We start from the raw sequence: 19,283 nt of genomic DNA on the forward strand, positions 1-19,283 counted from the left end.
GTCTATTCAACAAGGCAACGCAGCCAGCATTTTAGGTACCCGTTAACAAACATTAAGTTTGACGAAATTTTTAAGTTATAAATATTTGAACCACCACATGTAAAGTGATCACAATTAACTTTGTTAATAAAATTTTTTATTAGATACTCAGTCAACGGTCATGATTTTATCAACAAACGAAATTAAATCGTTTGGAATGCCCAAACATTTTCGATATTTCATAATGACTAGGTCCAGTACCACCTGATTTAGTTCAGGTTTACCTGAAAGAGATCTTGACATAATCCCTAATTTTTTATTTTTGATAAATTGACGAGAAATTCAAATTAATTCTTTTGAATTAATTTATGCGATTGCCATTGAAGAAGATATCGATTGAATTCAATTGACCTGACATCTGATATCGATAGAAACGGCGATTTATAAGTAATTAACTGTATCTAATGTGATCTTCTATAGCAAAATAAACGTTAAATTTACTGAAATAAAAGACTTTGTATGAGTCTATTAAAAATACTCTTAGATCAAAGGAAGTAACAGATTCAATACATATACTGACGATAAGCTTGAAAGGGCAAAAAACATTGGACAGCAGATTTATGACGCATATTTCTCCTGAAGTTGTACATTGAACTTACGTATAAGATAATTGCAATAATTACGAACGTATAGTATCAACACGTAAACGACTTGAACCAGTAACAATGGTGTACATTAAGGTAAATGAAAATCGACGACTTTCCCAAATGCACACACTTTGCATACGGTTTGGAAATCAAGTGTTGAAATAAGTAGCGACTGAGAGGTGCCTTCAACTTTTTATTGTTTTTCAAACAGACATTTTATTTTGTGCACCAAAATATGTCGGTAAAAAAGTTAAACTTTGTACAGTAAAGGTGTTCAAATAGAATTTATGCGGTTCATCGGCGCTTAACACTTTTGTACAAGACAATAACCAATATATCATATTCCACGAAAAAGCGACAAATAACGAAAAGCGAATGACTTATGACGTAGTTGCGATGATAAAAACAGTATAGGCTCTTTAATTTAGTCTCTGCGTAGCTAATTTAAATTATGAAAGGAAAACAATGACGCAATGACACAATATTGTACTTCAACATGACGCACTTCCATAGCAGAGACGAAACACGTACCCCAAATTTGCTTAATTTTAAACATTAAAATACCCACAATGTTGATACAATATGCAAAATAAAATATATCGCAGGTGCAAACGTTTCAAGGTACTAAAAATAGAATTTATCCATATGTCGATCTCATGCCAGTGACATATTTGTATATACTGCCGGCATAGTAACTACATGGCTATCGTGGCATTTACTCGTAGTAAAGGAGTAGAGTTTTTACAGCTTTATTCGAAGTTTAAAGAAAGACGTATCGTCTTAGTACCTGAGTGGGCGAAGTTGACTTTTACTAACGAACAAATGTTTTACAAAACCACCTTTTAAAGCTAACAACCAGATGCCTGAAAGATTTTTGATAGATAAGGTGTCAATTCGGGGTATTTTGGCTAGAGCTGTGAGTTGATTAGAAATTCTGCTTCAATTTTATGATTTTTAATTCGTGGGACAAATAAAGGATTGGTTGCGAAGGTAAAGTTATAGAGTTTTATGCAGAAACTATTTTAAAGAGATTACTTTTTCGAAAATTCTAAAATTTATTGAAAATTTTCTCGAAAAATATGTTTCAAAAAATTCAAGAGCATGAAACATGTCTATGGCAAAGAATTTGCTAATTCTAGAGATTATTTCATTATTTATTTTGTTGGTGCCTCGTAAATGTACAAAAATGTAAATCATGCCATGTTGTCTTCTCCATTTTGCTATTGATCGATACGAAGAGAGAAAGTTCCTTGGATGTAGTCTAATCCGAGGTCTAATCTCCACTTTCTTACTGGCCATTTAGAGAGAGACGTATGGGCGACGTATAAGTGTCAAAATTGACAGAATTATTTTGTTCTAATGTTAATTTTAACACTATACATCGCCCATAAGTCGTTCTCTAAATGGCCAGTTATATATATTTTTCAATTACTTCCACAACCACAACCTTCGCTAACCTAAGAAAGAATCGTATTGCAATTAGTTTGAATTCTCAAATTTCAGGCCGAAGGGAAATATAGAATCTAATTAGATCTATGGCTTTTTGCATTGCTAATTTCAAGGTTCACCAATTTAAAATAAAATCATTTAATTCCACGCGCTCGTACCACATTATAATGCATAGTTGCATGTAGCAACAATAGCATCAATTGAATTGAAATTGACGGATTTGATAAGTAAATATTCCCACTTAAGATGAGCGGGACGGACGAGGATTTTCAGAACCCGACCCAGCCCGAACTCGGAAACCCGACCAGATTGACATTTTTGAATCCCGAGAACAAAAAAAGCCGATAAAATTGATTTTGGGTCGGCATACCAACGGAAAATATACATGTTTCAATAGCTTGTGTTGCCGTTATGTAAGATGTATTTAATAATCGACTGGGATGATAGATATTTGGCAAATTTGTAACGCTACGCATTGCGGGACTGATACATTCCTAGAACCCGACCCGATTTAAATTTTCGAAACTCGATAACCTAAAAGCATGCTCATATTAAGAGGCATCGATGCTTTGCTGGTAGCCTATATTTGCGTATTTCATTTTTGATAATATCTTTTCATCAGGAATCCTTTTTGAAAAATGTACGACCTCAAATATGTTAACTTTAAATAAAAATTGGTTTTGGTTGTAGTTGTTTGACTCGCTCCAAGAAAAGTGAGCAGTTTAACGAAACTGTCATAAACTGTTCAGTTTTCTTAAAGCTGCTACAACCAAATCTATTTTCTGTTGAAAGTTTACACATTCGTGGTCGTTATTGCGTTCCTATATTTTTGAAAAAGGATTCTGGTGGAAAGATATCATCAAAAGTAAACTAAAATCCAGTATTACAAAAACGCCCAAATGTATGCTTTTCCGTAAAGCTTCGATGTCTCTTAAATCACATCGGGTACGGGTCGGGTTTTATACCAGGTTTGAATAACGCGCTATTCTCTATTTCCTATGAGAATCCAAAACACGTGAAAGCTTGCAAAGCTCTTTAAAGCTTTCTAAATCTATCGACAATTCATTAGTATTGTATTTAATACGACAGCGACCCATTTGGAACCTTCGGTCCCCAAACTAATCATTTTATTTAAAGGTCGAAAATACCTAAAATGCGCACACAAGTGAACAGTTTGATGAATCTGTATTTTGTTATGTCGAATGGAAAAACCGCTGAAGAATACCCACTAGTGCGAAGGGGATTCGAATACATAAATAAAATCAGATCGTTGGTTGCATTGATATATACAATTTCTTTTATTGTTTCTCTTAGCACCAGCGCTACTACAAACTCTTCTTTTTAATTAATTAATTATCGTTTCGCTTAGTAATGATACAGACCTGTTTCGCGACTCATCTGCGATGGCAAATAACAAACACTGAATACAAATTTTGACTTGAATATAAAAAAAAATAAAAATTTTAAAATAAACAAATTCGTTTGTAATTAATTGGGAGATGCACGTTACAAATTTTGAGATGGTTTTTTTTTCTTTTTGTTTAAAAAATATTGTAGGTAAAATAACAGAAAAATTTAAAATAATTTATTTGCCAGCAGCAATTTGTTTCATGCGATTGAGTGCACTACCCGCCTTGAACCAGCCGATCTGTTGATCGTTGAACGTATGGTTCAGTTTAATTTTATCCACCTTACCGTCGGCATGTTTGATTTCACAATCAACTGGTTTGCCTGGAGCAAAGTTAGCGAGGCCGAGGATTGAGATTTTATCGGTTGGTTGGATCTTTATCACAAAAAAAAAACATTTTGTTTTAACCTCTTGCACTTCTCTAAAAAAAAACCACTCAAAAACTCACCTTATCATAATCAGCTGGATTGGCGAACGTCAACGGCAACATTCCTTGTTTCTTCAAATTTGTTTCGTGGATGCGAGCAAACGATTTTACAATAATAGCACGGCCACCCAAATGACGTGGTTCCAAAGCGGCATGTTCGCGGGATGATCCTTCGCCGTAGTTCTCATCGCCAACGGCAACCCATTTCACTCCCTTTGATTTGTAGCTGCGAGCTACATCGGGTACACCACCCCATTCACCGGTCAATTGGTTCTTGATTTTGTTGACTTCATTGTTTTCCGAATTGACGGCACTGAAATGATGATTTTGCATGAGCAAGACGTCGATAACAAGATGAGCATTTATATCGGTCAAGTGGATTTTCTAAAGCAGGGACCGAGGGAACGCGAGATGAAATTCATTTGAAGTCCAATTTTTAAACGAAATATAAGCTCTGAGACATACGGTGCGTTACATAACCAACAGCAAAGTATAACATTTTCCAATTACTCACACCGGCACCACATTTCTCAACAGGTAACGCTGTAATCGTTTTAAGCTCTAAGTGCTTTACCAAAGAAAACAAATTAAAATTTACAACCAAGTCATCTGAACACTGCGTAATGAGCTTATCAACAAATAAAAATACTGAGCGAAGGTCGTTCGAATGTTGTCATGTGAGACGTTGAAAAATACGTATGCGCGATATACACAGTCAACGAAATGATGGAAAATATAATCAACAGAATTGAAATATTGATTCCAGACGAAAATAGTCATAACAAAACTCGCACTTTAGATTCGGATTGAGAAATATGAGTGTTTATGGGTTCGACCGTTAAATGGAACGATTATTTTATTTTCCGAGACAAATGCAACGCTTGCGAGTTTGTTATCAGCGTAAAATGTTAGGAGGATCGTTTTTCTTACCCAATGAACATGTTGTTTGAAATGTTGTCCAAATGTCCACGGTATTTGAGCCATGGTCCAGCAGCTGAAATGTGATCGGTTGTACACTTTCCTTTCACTTTAATCAAAACGGTCATTTCGGTCAGATCTTTGCCATTCCACACATCGAAGGGTTCTAAGATTTGGAGTCGCTGACTCTTTGGGTCGACATCAACTCTAACTTTGCTTCCATCCTGAACAAACGTTCATATTTTCGATGAGAACAAATCGAACAATGTCTGTGCAACCACTTACATTTGGCGGGGCATCATAAGTATCCATGCCGGGATCGAATCCTCGCGATGGAAGTTCATCGCCGAACGGTGAATCCAATTTGAATTTCTTTCCATCGCTGCCTGTTAGTTCATCGGTTAAGGGGTTGAAGTCAAGGCGACCAGCAATTGAAAGAGCAGTGACCATTTCAGGGCTATGCATACGACATTGTCCGTTAGTTTCTGTTCATCGATGTCAAAGAATCAACGTACCTGGTTACGAAGCAATGAGTGGCTGGATTGGCGTCATTACGTCCGGTGAAATTACGATTGTACGATGTAACAATGGTGTTCTTGTCACCTTTCTTTACATCTTGACGATCCCACTGACCAATACATGGACCGCAAGCGTTAGCCAAAACCTGAAATGCGGATATTCCAGCGATGACGATACTTTTAATCGTGAACATTTCTTATCTCAAGTCTTACCGTACTGCCAAACTGTCTGAATGTTTCGGCGATACCGTCACGTTCGATGGTGGCACGAATTTGCTCTGATCCCGGGGTTACATTGAATGGGATTTTGGATTTGATTCCGTGCTTAAGAGCATTTTTGGCAATCGAGGCACAACGTCCCATATCTTCGTACGATGAATTTGTACACGATCCAATCAAACCAACTTTGATGTCCATTGGATAGCCATTCTTCTTGGAGTTTTCGCCGAGCTTACTGATTGGATGAGCCAAATCTGGAGTGAATGGTCCATTCACGTGTGGCTCCAGCTTATCCAAATTAATTTCAATCACTTCATCGTATTGACAGCCTGCATCAGCCGTCAACAGTTGAGCCTGGTATTTGTTGGCTTCCGAAGCAATGCCTTCACGATTGGTGGATTTCAAGTAGTCAGCCATTCGACTGTTGAACGGGAACAATGATGTAGTTGCACCGATTTCGGCTCCCATGTTGCAAATAGTTGCCATGCCAGTACAAGAAATTGAGTCGACTCCTTTGCCGTGATATTCAATGATAGCGCCAGTTCCTCCTTTTACTGTAAGAATATCAGCTACCTTCAAGATGACATCCTTTGGTGACGTCCAGCCACTGATTTTGCCACTCAAATGTACACCGATGACCTTGGGACATTTCAATTCCCATGGAATATCTGCCATTACGTCGACAGCATCAGCACCACCAACACCGATACACAAACCACCCAAACCGCCTCCATTTGGAGTATGCGAATCTGTACCAATCATCAGCAGACCCGGGAAAGCGTAATTTTCCAAAATGATCTGATGGATAATACCAGAGCCTGGCTTCCAGAAACCTACTCCGTATTTAGCTCCGGCTGTCGCCAAGAAACGGTAAACTTCTTCATTTATATTTTTTGCACGCGCCAAATCCTTCTCGCCACCAACTTGTGCCTCAATCAAATGATCACAATGGATGGTCGATGGCACAGCAACTCTTGGAAGCCCAGACGAAATAAACTGCAACATAGCCATTTGAGCGGTGGCGTCTTGCATGGCCACTCGATCGGGTCGCAAACGTAGATACGATTCACCGCGTACAATATCTTGTTCGGATGGTTTGTCCAAATGGGAGTAGAGGACTTTTTCGGACAAGGTCAACGGGCGATTCAAGCGTTTCTTCACTTGATCGATGTTGCCGGCAAGTTTTTCGTACGGCATGTAAACGCCTTGATCGAATTTCGACATAGCCACTTTGGCAGATGCTACACAGCTTGCGTGGAACCATCGTTGATTGAGCGACACGGCATGTGAGGCCAATCGTTTTGCCTGAAAGTCAATAGATCGAAAAGATAAAAATATTACAAACATCGCAATGGCTAAAAATAGAATCGGTTTCTTTTACTGCTTGACTAAAATGCGGCGCACAAATTGCTCTGCAATTTCCCGAACATTATTTTGAGCTGACGTCAACAAAAATTTAGTTTCTTTGGTTATAAGTACCTGAGAAACAATAATTCTAATTGATGATAACCCTTAGTCTACGACCTTTTTTTGCAGTTTAGTCGTTCCTTATCAAAGTCCATAAATCACACAAATATTTTGATTGGCACTACTCACCGTAGATATCATCATAATGCGATAACAATAAACAAGGCAATCGACATGCAATAAAAAATGATAAAGAAAATCCAAGGGAAGAGAAAATACGCAACTTTTCGATGAGGTTATGTACTCTCTTATGTCACAGGTCTAATGAAAATCCTCTTGGATTTTTTTTCTTTTTCAATGAACCAGATCAATTATCAATTCGGACAAATCACCAGTTAATGACCGTAGCAATATGACTTAATTAACAATTTAGATCGTTACGGCATACTATTTGCATAAATTAAATTTTTTGCTCTACGAAAATGCATCAATTCAATTCACATAAATCGTCGAATTCGATCAACTCACCTGTATGTTAATCATTTTCGATTATTCTTTAGGATCAGTTCGATCAAATTAGGGGTAAAAATCACTTTAAAATTCGGTTTTTTAGTTATAAATTGACAACTATTTATTCTTCAGCCTTCTTAGCTGGAAGAATTATTAGATTCTGAAAAAATGGCAGATGCAAATTTGTTGATTGCATAATACTGTCATACTGCGCCTGGTGTCATCTACCGGACAGCGAATGAATTTGTTGTTGTTGTCGGTGTGGTGCGAATTTTGAACTATTTTCAATTTTAGTTTTTCATCTCGGCAAGAATGTGTAAAGATCATAAGGAAACTACAAAAGGAAAGAGCAGGTTGGAAACCAAGATATATGTGAATTGACTACACTTATGAAAAATTACAGCAATATTTGGATCATTTTTAGCTTGTCATGATTTAAATGTGTCTTCAGGCGGAACACTACATCCAAAGCTGAGCTTTATAGCTGTTTAAAGAAACTGTTCATCTGTTATCGACCACAACGACAAGAATAAGCTCCGGTCAGGGGTCTCTTACAATATATAGCAAAATGTTTACTAAACTAACGAAGTACAAGACTTTGTATCAAACAGATTTGTACAAGTAACAGATTCAAGGGATATATCGTGATACGGTTGCCATTTCGATAGAGTTAATAAGATTTTTATTATTCTTTCTGAAAATATTTCCACGATGTGACTTTTTAAACTCCGAAAAACTGGTTAGTCATTTTTGTTATCAACAAAATGAAGTACTACCACCTCTGCTCTTCATCTTTATAATTGAGGCTACTGTTTCATCAGTGTTTCATTCACTTGTTCTCAGCATCAAACCAGTTATGTTAAAAAAATTGAACACTAAATCTAGCAGTTAGTCGAGACCTTTGTGTTAAAAAAAATGGAAAAGAAAATTTGTTCCAAAACTTCAACTGCCCATCCCCAATTAATCATTTATGATAACTGATAAGTTAAGAAAACGTAAAGCGAGTATATTGACACAAGGGACCCGACCTAGATTCATTGAGTCTTCTACAATATCAAATTTAGAGTGAGATCCCGAAATCTTCGAACAATTTGTATGGAAGACACAACACCGTCAAAATTTCGACGATCGAGTTCAGATGATCATTTATGTAGCGATGATCGAGAAGAACCATTTTTGGGATTCGACGAATTTGAGTAAAGTTTTAGTTTTTGCTTTCTAAAGGTGTGTTTCCGTTTTAGACAAACAAATGAAAAAATGAAATTGGTCGACAAACCGGTCGAAATATCTTTGGAGCACTAGGTGCCATTTGAGAAATTACCCTATCTCTTACAGCCAATAGTCCCTCCAGCACAAGTTTTTATATTGTTAGGAAGTTATTAGTCAGAGAAATATTTTCTTAATACAGTCACTAAAGCCAGTACAGCCAACAGCCCTAAAATTTGAACGAATTCAAATATTAGCCGATATAATCAGTGTGAAAAAATTTCCTCCTGAAAACCACCTATTTTTCAAACAGCTCTACCACGAAAACGACAATTCCGAGAGAGGCAAGATATACCTCGTTGAACTCGTAATGAAGCAAGGATTCGATGAGTACCATACTCTTCAAAAATCCGGATGGCATGGCTAGCCGATTGTTCGAAGTTTTGGCGAAATGACTCTTAAGTGCCGAAAATTTGATCGACAAAAACATATTCTGCGTTATACTGATGATGATAAGGTCACTCACCTCTCTGTTTCGAACTTTTAGATGATTTTGTTAAATTCAACCACCATCATTTGACTATCTCGTTCACTTACTTACCTAAAAATCTAATCGAACAACATCGCCTCGCAGAAAAGTTTAAAAAAAATTCAAATAATTTTGGAACGGGATCAGCATTTTTCACTTTCTATTTCAATCTTCCGCCAAAATGACGTCGGTAACCGGTTATTTTGGAAGAAAAGACGCCTATCTGACTCATAATACTCACTCTGCCCACGAACTGGCTAACACAATCAAACAGAATTTTTAGTTCCAAACTGAAATTCTTTATTGTAAACTCAAACAAAAACCATCGGCATCATGTTTACCAATCTCTAAATATTAATTACTCGGCTCAATTTCTGAATGCGATTCAATAGTAAATCTCCCTGCTTAATCGTTGCCTGATACTGCCAGTTCTTGTTATCCGGCCGATTCGTTTCGACGATTCTTCCAACTCGATCCACCTTACAGTGCAATCGTCCAGCGGCAATGAAACGCGACAATTCCGCATCGATGTAATCAATCGACACACCAAATGCATCGGCCATATATTGCAGCGTCAGCGAACGATATGAATCCAACAATTGTGTGTACGCAATGATTCGCATTTCACGGATGTAGTAGCGGTAGTGAGGATGAACTAGATAGTCCTTGCATAGCATATTTTCCACTTCAGCGAGTTCTTTGAAGAAGTCGGAGTAGAGGCAGTTGTACAACGAGAACAAGTATGATTTAACGTCAGGCAATGAGTGTAAAACTTCCTGGATTTCAGCACCTTTGACCACTTTGTCTCGAAGCTCATTGCGTGGTAAACTGATCAAGGACACGTAAACGGTGTAACGAACGAACGTAACATAATCCATCAGTTCATACGAGGTGAATGTGCTGACGGTGTCTAGGAAAAAGTTGGCCGCACTTTTGAAATCACGAATCGCAACGCAATAGACTCCCTGGTACACTTTCAACCGATTGCGACGATCCCAATCTCCTCCTTCTTCAATCAAAGTCTTGGCCTTCTCGATATTTCTTGTGATCAAATCGTGGTCCAAATAGAACAAACCAATGCGAATGTTGTGGAAGACGATGTCAAGACGATGACCAAGCGATACAGTCTTCTCATATGTTTTCCTGAAAGCCGTAATTGCTGCGTCCTTGTCACCAATTCGACAAAGAAATTCGGATTTCTTCAAATTAGCTTCACGTACTTCACCCTCGCCCAAATTCTTCTCAGCATCTTCGATAGCAGCGTCCAGGGCTTCCAATTTTTGCTGGTTCGTTACTTTCATCGATGCCAACAATTGTTGATCCACTTTCCAGTCGAGCTGTTTGCACACCTCCTCATAATACACGGCCATGTTATCAGCCTTTATGGCTCCCAGAAGTTTCTCAGCAAGGGCTTTGTCATTGCGATGTTCTGGCAATGTTAGTAGAAACTTTGTCTGGGCAAGTTCCAAATTCGGATTTTTCTCGAGACCTTGCTCTTCCAGATTCTCAGCAGGCATTTTTAGAGTACGATGTTGACGTTTTGCGATGAGATTTAATTTGTTCAACACTCCACCACGAATTCAAAGACAATTTTGTTTTCTTCAAAGCCGCAATGTCATGACAGTGCGCTAGCTACTGTGTGAAGTTAGCTGCATGATTCATTTGGTACGAAGTTAGTTCTGAAATGAACGTCTGCATCAGCAGTGTTGTCGTACATCACTTTTGATTTTATTTAGTCGACAAAAATACATTCAGATCTCTTGTTGTATTAATTATAATTTGTCACCGCATAATATCATATAGAGAGTTATGATCGGAGCGAGACGACCGAATACCAGTTAATTATAACCAGCCTTGGGGTACTTGTCAAAGTATTTGCTTCTCTTTCAACATCTTACGATGAGAACGAGAGGACCGAAGACCACTCTATACAGTGTTTAAGGAGATCGATTTTTGACCACTTTGTTTAAACTGGTCTCGGGGTCACACGTCAAAATTAGAGAAATCACATACAAATTTAAAATTTTAATTTCTTTTTTCATTGATGAATATTTGACAGCTGACCCCGAGACCAATTAAATTTAACTGGCTTTCGCTCTCCTTAAACACTGTATAGAGTGTTATGATGAAAAAGAAAGAATTATTTTGACCACTACCCCAACGCAAGTTGAAATAAACTGGTCTTCGGTCCTCTCGCTCGCATCGTAACATGTTGAAAGAGAAGCAAATACTTTGACAAGTACCCCAAGGCAAGTTACAATTAACTAGTCTGCGGTCTTCTCGTTCTGATTATTTACTCCAAAATGTGAGTTAAAATAACTAGTCCAAATAATGTTTTCCTCTATTTCATCATAACAGTCTATACTGAATCGAAGGCGTAATTACATAATACAAATCGTCAAAATAAACATTTTGGACGGAGGTGCATACACTATCTCATCTGCAGAGAACAGATATATCGAGATAAACCGTTTTGTGCTTTTGTCAAAACAATTTTTTTTTGGTTGAGTAAAAGAAAATTTAATCGAAGGAAATACTAAATTAAGTGTGAAGTGTGAGGTGGTTCTAAAGATGTTCATATTAAGATCGACAATAGCGAGTATAGACTGTTATGATCAGAGCGAGAAAATCAAAGACTAGTTATTATAACTTGCCTTGGGGTACTTGTCAAAGTATTTGCTTCTCTTTCAACGTGGTACGTTGAGAGTGAGAGGACAGAAGACCAATTTATTTTAACTTGCCTTGGGGTACTTGTCTAAATATCTTCTTCTCTTTCATCATAACAGTCTATACACAAGGTTTTGCATCAGATGAGTCAGCACAATTTTGTTTTTGACAGTTTGACAGACGACTCAGAGTTTCTACATATTGTAAATATAGGGTCCTGGTAAGTACGGGCGACAAGGGTAGATGCTAATTTTCATCGAACCTACCTTCAAGTTGTCAAACTTTGGGTTTACAGTTATTTGGAACAAACATATTACAGTATACAGACTTTGCGCAATAATTCCTTTCGTTATTTGTGGCAGGTTTAGTAACAGTGAGTGTTCGAAAGCATATCGTATGTAGGTTCGTTGCGCTGTTATGGCCCTGAATTAACGTATAATTCTCGATTTTGTCTGTGGATAATAATCTAACAAAGAGTTGTGACGCAATTTATTTTATTTTATCGAGACCATTCCCAGCGAAAAATTGTCAACACTGCAACTCGGCGAAATATTTTCTACGTCTATCATCTCGATGACAGAAAGTTTCCATTCTTTTGTTTTGGTTACACTAGAAACACCCAAAACAAAATACGAAATTAAATCAGGCCGTGAATGAGTTAATGATTTTGATCAGGCAGGATGTCGTGCAATGCGTGTAGTAAAAGTTATGGATTTTTCTGCAAAGAAGTAAGCTGAAACCTGAATTAAAAATGTTAAAAGTTTTGATGACGCAATTCTTCATCATTGTTCCGTGTAAAAGATTGGCTGTCCCAGTTGCGGTTTTTCATTCTGCTCCAAATGTCTTAAGAAGTCCCTAGCGCTACCTAAATTCAAGGGAGCCGAGAAAAAAGTTTGTCTCAGTTGCTACGATAAATATACGAAAAACCAGCTATCATCCAGCGACGAACCCATGGAAATGTATGGTTGACATTCAATGCAAGATACCACGTTCATATTACTGTTCTTTCACGAACATAAATTTCAGAGATCCTGCAGTCATTTCACCTATGGATGCACCGATTCCTGCTGAAGCCCAGACCGATCTCGACGAAGTGATACGAAATCGGTTGATTTCGCTGAAAGAAGACCGTTTGAATTCCAAAACCAATTCACAGTCGTTTGCTGACATTGCGATAAGAGTATCGAATCTGAAGGGCATCGCGCACAAGGAACATTCCAACAAAGATATTTTGTTAAATATGGACACCAGAACCGACGAGGAGAAGACTAGGGATCTTGTCAAACAGTTTTTGGAGGAACGATCACTGGACGAACAATCCGATCCGATTAAGGATATTGAGAGGCGTCTGGCTGCGTTGAAAGGATGCTCCAGTTCGGATGATATGAAAGCTGATGCAAATAAGGAAAGTGATTCCGACGATGAGACGAAAGTGAAAAAATTGGTGTCCAAGGTAAGAGAATCGACGAATTAGGTCATCTCACCGTCAAAAATTTACTCTGTTTTTTGTCTCTAGTATTTGGATGAGGCAGCCTTACCCGATGCAAACATAGAACTCACACCCGAAGAACAGGAATTTGTAAAAAATGCTGAAGGAAAGAAGGATAAAGACCTCGAGGAATTGCCGTGGTGCACAATTTGTAATGAAGATGCTGAGTTAAGGTAAGATTTGAAACGGTCTCCTTGTCGAAACAGAGTGTTGAGAACCTATTCTACTATACATTAGGTATCAGGGAGATCTGTTCTGTAAACAGTGCTACAAAGAGATCAAAGAAGAGGATGACGGATAGCTTGAGAACGACGAGAAGACAACACGAATGCCGTTCACTAAATTGCTTTATTATTCGATTAATTTTTAAAATATTAAAATTGCTATTTACACCATACCTCACAATCTACAATAACGCTTCATTCGCTTAACTCTTCCTCGTCGCTCAGGTACGCACTTTTCTTATATTTTGGTTTCTTAATCACTACTTCTGATTCGCTTGCCGGACCTTTGCTTGTATCTTCGGCACTATCACTGTCATCTTTCCAATAGTCAAAAGCGGCTTCGTCATTCGTTTTCTTCTTTTTACGAATTTTCTTGGGCGGCGGTTCGCGATTTCCCAATACATTGCCGGGACATTTGTAACTCAGGTGCCCATCGGAACCGCATTCGAAGCAGATTCGCTTCTCTGTATATGTTCGTCTAAAAATAATCAACAAAACATTGGAAATAAATGGAATTTTTACGTGTAATCGCTTTCTGTTAACACCAACTTTATTTGAAATTCAGCACTACGACCGTTGTCATTGGCAATGCTCGCTTTCAGCGTTCGGCCAAACATCTGGAAAAAGATTTTCATTAAGTTCCTGTTTCATGAGTTATGATGTGGTCTCATTATATTAAACCTCTGTGTTGTCGACGGCTTTGGAACATGTTTCGGCTTCTTCAGGCTTTTGAAATTGGATGAAGGCGACTCCACGGCTTCGTCGGCTTTTATCCTTTAAGATCGTCACTCTATGAGTTAAATGAATGTCAATTGTTTGAGCGATAAGACAATAAGGCAACGCAGTAGATAAGGATTACTATCAGATCGGGTTGACCGGTAGATTTTATAGCTTCGAAATATATGGAATATTGAAATGTAGGTGTAAAATGAACTCTAGTACGTAACACCTTAGTGTGCTACCAATGTACCTCCATTTCATGTCCTACATTCATACAATTTGAATTACACACATCGAGGTTTCTCTGTTCTCAGAAGGTCTACAACAGGACGGAAACGAATTTCTATTGTCATCGCTGGACATCATTGAGTTGGATACGAATCCAACGATTACAGGCCATCTATTTGTGCTTTATGTTCAGAAAGCCAATCAATAAAATCAAAGGTAGAGAGCCTTGGATAAAATTCATTTGCCCCTATCATTCAAATACTCATTCGCCTGCCTAAATGACTATCAAAATGTTCATTTGTCTTAAGGAGGCTTCCCTAACGATTTAATTTGATTTTGGAAAATTAAGGGAGTCTTTACCCAATTCGATTAGGCTGGTAAACTTCCTCTTTCAAACTCTAATGTATTGCCCCAATGGTAAAAATGTTAGAACGGAAAATCGATATTGACAGTTTGACCGTCATATCTGACTCACCTCACAATTTTCCCGTGAACTTCAAATATTTTGTGCAGGTCGTTATTTGTTAATGTAAACGGAAGATTGGATATGTACACAGTTGCTTTATTAGACATGATAAATAAACAAACCCATTGAAATACACAACAAAAATATTGACAGCGATGACATAAGATCTTGTGCGTTTCATGCCGTTTCGTTTAATACTCATTTTTCGTCAAATATTCACGTGCACTATTTGAACTTCGAAGCAGAAAAATCGTATTTTGGATGATGTAGGGTCGACACGATTCTCACATATTTTTTTATCATCATAACAGAGGGATTCTTTTGAAAAACAGCCTACCTAAATTACCCGTCAAATGACACCCTACACGACCATGTACGTTTTGAGTACCTCGAGAAATTTCTGTAAGACTTCGGTTGAAAACTTCAACTGCACATATTTCAGTGTCAATGAATTTTCAACCCAATAAGTCCCTATTCTGCTCAATAGTACATGTGATTACCTTTCTAATGACACCCCACACGACCCTGTACGGCTCGTGTAACTGGAGAAATTTTTGTAAGAAAAGTGCAAGTTTTCGGTTTTTGCTCACCTTTAACCAGCCACACAAACTTCGAAGAATTTTTTTAAAAGTGGTTTTGGCTTCTAGGGTCGAATACCTTTCTAGGCACATATAAAAAAGTCCACTGGAAAATCAGTCCGATTTCGGTAGGTTGTTTTTCAAAAGAATCCCTCAACAGTCTTCGTACAATATCTTCTTGTTTCTCGCTTTGGGACCTCATTAATCACTAATGGATTCTCCTTTTCCAGGTGATTTCTTTCAATGGAAGAAGGTCTGTACATTTTTTGATGGAGTTCTCATTAAAGGTTTTGAACTTAACGGTTCTATTAGAGTTCCATCTCTTGCATATGTGTAACTATAGTAAACCCAAAGCTCAGGCGCATAAATTTGTATGAAGTTCGGAAATGGTTATTTATGACATCGAGTGCAAAGTACTTCATTAGGCTCTAGGTGCGTAATTATGACACGCTGCACACACATATCGTGAGACTGAAAAAGTACTTTGCACAGTAATTCATAAAATGCAACATAGGCATCTATAGTTCGTAATAGATCATTGTCAATGTCGTTTGAGCTGTCAAATAAGTTGTCAATTTCACAAAGCTAACCTCAAATCAAAAAAAAAAAATTATTGGATAGTGGGTCGACACACAAATTTTCAACGTCTTTTGATGTCAGCCTTGTGAAATCGACAACTCATGTGACACTATTTAACGCTGATCTATTTTTGCAGAGATAGAGGGAGATAGAAGGAACATTGGAATGACAGTTGGCTTCTATGTTAGAGAATGTAAGTGAATTTGTATGCAATTTTCTCACCTTATCTCCCATAGGAGCGAACTGTCATTCCAATGTTCCTTTTTGTATGTAATTCTCTCACCTTCTCTCCTACTGTCATTCCAATGTTCCTTCTATCCTTCTATCTCGCCACAGGCGTACCAACTTATCATTTCTCTGGCTGAGTTGAATGACATAAATAAAGTATGATGTAGGATATAGCGTGAGCTTTGGGTTCACCCTGCGAGTACTGAGCTTTTCGAAGCTTTGTCGTTGGTTGCATTGAATATTTCGATTTTGGTTTTTCATCATCCAGCAGAGCTTTTATACTCCTATTATGCCTTCATAGGCTGTGATGTGGATCCATAGTATATTTGAAAATAAAACTCAACAGTTGACAACTTGGTTCATTTATCCAAGGGTATAGATAATTATGTATTTGCTTTCAACATTATTCGCTATATAAATTCAACTTATCAGTAAATTAGTACAAGAAAGGGAGCCAACGTATAATAGATCTAAACGCGATTACTTACAACTGATAAAACGTTTACTTTCACAATATTTTTTAGACAATTTTACTATAACAACCGAGTTTTATGCGTATCTGCATCAGTAATAGGCCACCAAAATAACAATTTTACATTCCATTCGGTTTCTTTTTCCTGTACCACTCATAATAATATACCAGAAATGGGGAAACAACTATTTGCTGATCAATAACAAATGAGATTTAAACCGATTGCTGGATATTTTACATATTTTCTTACATTTTTTCCCCTATTTATTTATGCAAATGTGTTCAATCGATTTCGCAATTTATTTTGAATTTTGACTTTCTGATACGAGTAGTGTATACACATATACACCGAAAACATTTAAAGATACGGAGAAAACATATACCTGTAGTAAAAAGAAAATGTTGAAATAACGAAACGAAAAATGTTTCGATCCAATTCGCAAAACAATAAATTTCTTTTTGTTGCTATATTTTAGATAAAGTTTTTACATTTTATAGTTTTGTGTGCACCATCAACAGTTATACATCTATAGTATATTTAAAAACAGAGACGTCTATTTTAGACATTTTCTTTTGATCAAACAATATCCATATACGATTCCATATTACCCAAAGGATTCGTGTAGCAGTTCCATTCATTTTCAAGGAAATTAAAAAAAATGTATTTCATTAAGGTGAAAACAATGAACATAACTTGTTAATTTCCTCTGAATAAATTTCATTTTATTAGGGTCACACCGACCAGATAACGGTATAATTAATGTGTCACTAGATAGAATGGTTCAATTTTGGACTAGAAAACACTCGCTTTGTTAATGATAATGATCTATCGCGTCAGCAGTTTGTGAGGTCATTATGCGTTACGTAGCTTCTGGTCGCCGTTGGATATTACTGAATGACTGTAATTTTGACCAAACAAAGTCTTAGAGTTCCATTCTATCAAATAAACATGGTGTGTTTGGAAGAATGTTACTATGATCAATCAACAGGCGTCATGACCTAAAAAATGGTTTTTTTACTCATAAGTAGAATAACTACTCAACCGAGCTTATTGGGAAGAGAATCAAATCCATCCAGTAAGTGGAGTTTTTTCAAAACTTCGTAAACCAAACATGCGACTTGAATTTTGATTGTTTTATATACGAAGTGCAATTTATCTTACATTTGTTGAATTGTCAACCAACTGATGACTAAGCCATCATTATACGTGGCTAACTCGAATGCTAAGCATTTATCACATAACCAACTAATCCGTGCAATAAGTAGACACCATATCGAACAAACATGCAAGACATTCGACGACTGACTGTTTCGATACGAAAGAAAATTGAATACGTCTTTCAACGTTTCGTATTAATATGCAAAATACCATTTCTCATCATGCCATGGCGACAGTGGTACTTGATACATACTCCCAATAGTACACGAATATCTTTTGTCGATTATTGAATGGCGAAAGATTAGAGTTTTTATGCAACGAGGTCGAGGCCAAATAGAATAGTCGAACTCATATTTCTTAACCTGCTGCATACGGCTGTCATCTGTTATCGACACCGACAACAACAATAAACGACAAGCTCTGACTAATGAGATCTTATATTGCAAAAATCATGTTCAAAACAAATGAAATAAAAGATTTCTGAAATCAATCTATGAAAATCTTCGGTCAAATAAAGTTCATTCGCGGAATTTTGAAAACCGACACATTTTCTGTTTCTGTGTTTTACTTGAGTTTCTGATTTCTCCATATAAAAATACATGCAAAATTCTAACGTACTTCAAGCATGAGTGGTACTTTAAATAGGGTACTGAAACTGGACAGTGTGTCGAACACATTTTGGCAACTGTAAAAAAATCTGGAAATTTTTTTCATACAAATTAGTACTCTATTTGGCAGCTATCTTTAACACCAAGTGCGTTGAAAATTCACATAAAACCAGTAAAACCGAGTAAAACACAAAACAGACAATGTGTCGGTTTTCAAAATTCCTCGAGTGTAATAGTTTGAATAGTAAAACTGTAAATATGCTTGCCGTCTGTGACAGGTTAAAACATTTTCAGTTGAATAGTGGCATTTTGGGTGACTTTGGTCTTGCCCATGATAACTTTCTGAGCTTCATTTAACCAAAGTCAGCGTCAGAAATCTGCACTGATCCCGTATACTCGGCACTACTAAGTGTTCGTTCATTAAAAAAAATAGTGTTTTCTCAACCGAAATCGGTCTGGTCTGGCAACAGTATCACTAAAGTTTAGTGTCATTTTTTTTGTCGAAAATTGCTAAAATGAAATTTGTCTCATTTTGATATATCATCTAAATTGAATTCTTAAATTTAATATTTTGGTTATTTGGCTATTATTTGAGTAAATGCTATAAAAGTGCGATGATCGTCTTCCTTTCATTTCTTCTAAAAACAC

The 19,283-nt window shown here is 37.1% G+C and overlaps 4 protein-coding genes across 5 annotated transcripts; 1 reads left to right on the top strand and 3 right to left on the bottom strand.

The window, feature by feature from the left end:
- Positions 1–3,345: 3,345 nt before the first annotated feature.
- LOC119066341 (probable aconitate hydratase, mitochondrial) lies at positions 3,346–7,689 on the bottom strand. Of its 2 annotated transcripts, none has more exons than XM_037168753.1 (7): positions 7,501–7,689; positions 5,560–6,870; positions 5,344–5,492; positions 5,114–5,285; positions 4,841–5,052; positions 3,932–4,223; positions 3,346–3,858 (listed from the first exon to the last, which is right to left on the bottom strand). In XM_037168753.1, exons 1-7 carry the CDS (start codon positions 7,513–7,515, stop codon positions 3,661–3,663), a joined length of 2,349 nt encoding a protein of 782 aa, XP_037024648.1. In that variant the 5' UTR covers positions 7,516–7,689; the 3' UTR covers positions 3,346–3,660. The 2 variants fall into 2 exon arrangements, with proteins under 2 accessions (XP_037024648.1, XP_037024649.1); XM_037168754.1 differs by lacking the exon at positions 7,501–7,689 and adding an exon at positions 7,162–7,279 and having other exon boundaries at positions 3,355–3,858.
- Positions 7,690–9,493: 1,804 nt separating this feature from the next.
- Positions 9,494–10,856, bottom strand: LOC119066345 (26S proteasome non-ATPase regulatory subunit 6). The gene has a single exon (XM_037168758.1). It carries the CDS (start codon positions 10,732–10,734, stop codon positions 9,565–9,567), a length of 1,170 nt encoding a protein of 389 aa, XP_037024653.1. The 5' UTR covers positions 10,735–10,856; the 3' UTR covers positions 9,494–9,564.
- Positions 10,857–12,443: 1,587 nt separating this feature from the next.
- Positions 12,444–13,770, top strand: LOC119066348 (abscission/NoCut checkpoint regulator). Its single transcript, XM_037168764.1, has 5 exons — positions 12,444–12,612; positions 12,686–12,843; positions 12,911–13,337; positions 13,401–13,546; positions 13,611–13,770. The coding sequence occupies exons 1-5, from the start codon at positions 12,565–12,567 to the stop codon at positions 13,672–13,674; spliced, it is 843 nt and encodes a 280-aa protein (XP_037024659.1). The 5' UTR covers positions 12,444–12,564; the 3' UTR covers positions 13,675–13,770.
- Positions 13,621–15,202, bottom strand: LOC119066353 (zinc finger CCHC-type and RNA-binding motif-containing protein 1-like; the record flags this gene model as incomplete). The annotated part of the gene is made up of 4 exons (XM_037168771.1): positions 13,621–14,075; positions 14,147–14,214; positions 14,279–14,387; positions 15,021–15,202. Coding segments are annotated over 4 exons (642 nt in total), but the record flags the coding sequence as incomplete, so codon positions are not given.
- Positions 15,203–19,283: the final 4,081 nt, after the last annotated feature.

Source organism: Bradysia coprophila, chromosome IV (assembly GCF_014529535.1).
Source record: "Bradysia coprophila strain Holo2 chromosome IV, BU_Bcop_v1, whole genome shotgun sequence".
NCBI lineage: Eukaryota > Metazoa > Arthropoda > Insecta > Diptera > Sciaridae > Bradysia > Bradysia coprophila.